The sequence below is a fragment of the Lipotes vexillifer genome, unplaced genomic scaffold, assembly GCF_000442215.2.
Source record: "Lipotes vexillifer unplaced genomic scaffold, Lipotes_vexillifer_v1.1 scaffold75, whole genome shotgun sequence".
Classification (NCBI taxonomy): Eukaryota; Metazoa; Chordata; class Mammalia; order Artiodactyla; family Lipotidae; genus Lipotes; species Lipotes vexillifer.
In genome coordinates this window covers 447,608-451,224 of record NW_006771517.1, presented here as the reverse complement: position 1 = coordinate 451,224, position 3,617 = coordinate 447,608, and the positions used below count along the sequence as shown (strand labels likewise).

Genomic DNA, 3,617 nt, shown 5'->3' with positions numbered 1-3,617 from the left:
ATATATATATATATATATATACCACATCTTCTTTATCCATTCATCTGTTGACAGACATTTAGGTTGCTTCCGTATCTTACAAATAGTGCTGCTATGAACATTGGGGTGAATGTATCTTTTCTAATTAGAGTTTTCATCTTTTCCAGATATATACCCGGGAGTGGGATTGCTGGATCATATGGTAACTCTATTTTTAGTGTTTTAAGGAAACTCCATACTGACCTCCATAGTGGCTGCACCAATTTACATTCCCACCAACAGTGTAGGAAGGTTCCCTTTTCTCCACACCCTCTCCAGCATCTGTTATTTGTAGCCTTTTTGATGATGGCCATTCTGACTGGTGTGAAGTGATACCTCACTATAGTTTTGATTTGCATTTCTCTAATAATTAGTGAGCTTGAGGATCTTTTCATGTGCCTGTTGGCCATCTGTATGTCTTCTTTGGAGAAATGTCTATCATATAACATTTTTGAAATGACAACATTTTTGAAATGACCACATTTTTGAAATGGAGGTCAGAGCAGCTGTTGCCAGGGGTCAGGGAAAGGAGGGGAGAGGGAAGGAGATGGGTGTGTCCAGGATTCCTAGACTTTGGAAGTTCACAGACAAGTGAAATTTCTATCAAAAAAACAAAATTGGGGAAACTTTCCGAAAATACAAAATGCTCATATCTTTAGATTCCACAATTCCATGTCTAGGAACTTACGGACAGACTAACATAAGTACAGGAAGATGTCTGAACAAAGATGTAGACTGCAGTGTGGGTGTGTGATGGCCAAAGGCTAAAGAGCCCCTAAATGTCCATCCAGAGGAGACTGTGAAATCAAGGCTGGTCCATCCCATCAGCACAGGGCTCTACTGATGTTATAAAGGATAAGGGACTGACAAGAGAGGCCTCCAAGATACACTGTTACGTGAAAAAAAACGTAGTATGATCTCATTGGTGGAAAACTCCTACTATGTACACTGACACAAGCACAGACAAGTTCTGAAAGGCTATACGATACACAGTTAAAGTGACTGTCTATATGTATATGTATAACTGACTCACTTTGCTGTGCAGCAGAAACTAACACAACATTGTAAATCAACTATACTCCAATAAAAATTAATTTAAAAAAAGTGACTACCTCTGGACAGTGGCTGGACAGTTGGTGGGGGACAGGAACTTTCTTTCCAGTTTATTTTCTAATTTTATCATGATGTATCCTAAGCACCCAGAAGTGTGCCAGGCACATAGGCGGTGCTTAGTTTGCATTATTTAAAATGTGAAAATAAAATATTATTTTTATAATTTAAGAATATTTAAGAAATTTGAGGAAGGCAAATTGCAAAGACTGCCAACTTTCATATTGCCCAAGAAGGATGCTAAAACAGGAGCAGCAGCAACATTAGCATTTAGTTTCATCACCTCATTAAAAAACAGAACTTTAACCCAGAAAAAAGGTCAAGTTACAGAATAAGAGACAATTCTCTGAATGTAGTAAGTTTCGTTTTATGAAAATCTTACTCCAGGGTCATGTTTTTTTCTCACGTCACTGCAGAGTGGTGTTTTGTGTTTTTGTTTTGTTTTGTTTTGTTTCTTTAAATCTTTGCCCCAGAGAGCTGCACACACATTGACTTTGGGAATCATGGAATTCCAACAAGGCACCTGGTTAACAGAGCGGGAAACTGAGGGGGAAGTGACCTTTCCAAGGTCACACAGGGACTGGTGAACCACAGACCCTCGGACATGGAAGGGAACCAAGAGCTTGTCTTCTTTGACTCCCATCCCCAACTCTACACCTGAATCCTGTCCCACGCTTCACCTCCACCCCTCTCCCCAACCCACATCCAGGAGAGGGCCTTTACCTGGCTGTTGATGTTATTGTTGTTTCCAAACACCAGGACGCCCCCAAGGAAGGCAGCCACGAATGAGTGCACCTGGTAGGTCTCGCCCTGGAGGTGGGACTGCAGGGCGCAGAGTCCCTTGTAAGTGAACACAAAGCTGGCCAGGTTCCGGGAGTGAGTGTACGTGGCCTGCAGGATAGCCCACAGCTTCTCCCGGAGGCTGCACAAACACAGGGAGCCACCGTGAGTGCCAGCCCAGCCGCCCCCAGGGCATTCACCCACCTGGCATGCAAAACTGACCCAGGCAAGGAGCTCATGGGACGATGCTCATTCAACCCCGGGCCTCTACGCTCCATGTCCTTGGGGCTGCTCCCTCACTGGATTCCAGCCTTGACTCCACGCCACCTCCTCCGAAAGGTCTTCCCTGACCACTCTACATAAAAGAACGCCCATTGTATTCTGTTCCCTTACCCAACTTTTCTTTTCTTTCATAGCTCTTATCACCACCTGACATTTATATACTTGCTTATTATCTCCCCCGACTCCCACCCCATCCCAGTGGAAGCTACCAGAGAGTGGTGTCTACATCTGGCTCGTTCATCCTCAGCCCCCAGTACAAGGCCTGGCACATAGGTGCTCAATAAATATATTTTTTTGGAGTGAAGATGTGAAGAAATGAATGAGCGAGGGAGTATGTACTATGAGCTGGATCTAGGGATACAAGTCTGAGAAAAAAGAGACCTGCTTGCTGCCCTCATGAGGTTTGTGATCTAATGGGAGAGGGAATTATGAAATGAATAATCACAACACAAAGGTCAAACTTTGACCTTGACAAGACATGATCCTGGGTTGTGAAGAATGAGGAGTCAGTGAGGTCAGGAAGGGAGAGGAGTTGCATCCCAGGCGGTGGATCAGCAGGTGCAAAGGTCCCGAGGAGGGACAGAGAATGGGGAGTAAAGGAACAGAGCGAAACCATTAAGGCCTGAGCAGAAAATGTGTGGGGCAAAGGCTGTGGGGGAGGGGCGGGGCCATGCGAAGTTTTGTCTTTATCCTGAGAGAAGCCAACATTTAAGTAGGACAGATGATTTGATTTATCTTTAAAATATCACTAGGAGGCAGTGAGGAGAACCAGGGAGAGGAGCAGAGTGTATTCTGGGAGATCAGTTCAGGGCCGGCAAACGCAAGGACCCTCAAGGCTGGAGAAGGACCCTCAAGGCTGGAGAAGGACCTTGAAGTGTGTCTTCTGGGGCCTGTGGAAGTCTGCAAGGCGAGTGCGGAGAGCCAGGAGTCAGCTGGTTCTCACCCCATAGGAACATGGGCCCAGCGCTGACAGTTCTAAGGCAAGCTGGATTTCCCACTTGTCAAGTGTTGGCACTAATCCTCCCTTCAAAATGTTTCTAGAATCTGAACACCCCTCACCTCCACTGCCACCATCAAGGTCTGGGCCACCACAGTTACTCAACTGGATTATTGCCACAGCCTCCTACTTTACACCTACTTCTGCCCTCAACCCCTAGCAGCAAACTCTTCACTCTCTCACTATTAAAAGATAAGTCAAAGAGTGGCATTTCCCTATACAAATTCTTACAACAATTTCCTTTTTCACTTAAAGGAAGAGCCAAACTCCTCTCTATGACCTAAAGCTGGACAGGATGGGCCTAGGTTACCCCTGTGACCTTCCTTTCTTTGTTTTCTCCCCTGCAATCCCTCTGCTGCAGCCTCCTCAAACTCACCAGGCATGATCCCACCTCAGGACCCTTGCACTGGCTGTTCCCTTGGCCTGAAAC

General features: G+C 45.5%; 1 protein-coding gene across 1 annotated transcript in view; it reads right to left on the bottom strand.

Moving 5' to 3' along the window:
* The window catches only part of PXMP4 (peroxisomal membrane protein 4), a 12,439-nt gene that overhangs the window by 1,835 nt on the left and 6,987 nt on the right, over positions 1-3,617 (bottom strand). Inside the window, exon 3 of the mRNA XM_007446828.1 lies at positions 1,852-2,050. Coding sequence (XP_007446890.1) covers positions 1,852-2,050 — 199 coding nt within the window. The remainder of the gene's footprint in view (positions 1-1,851; positions 2,051-3,617) is intronic.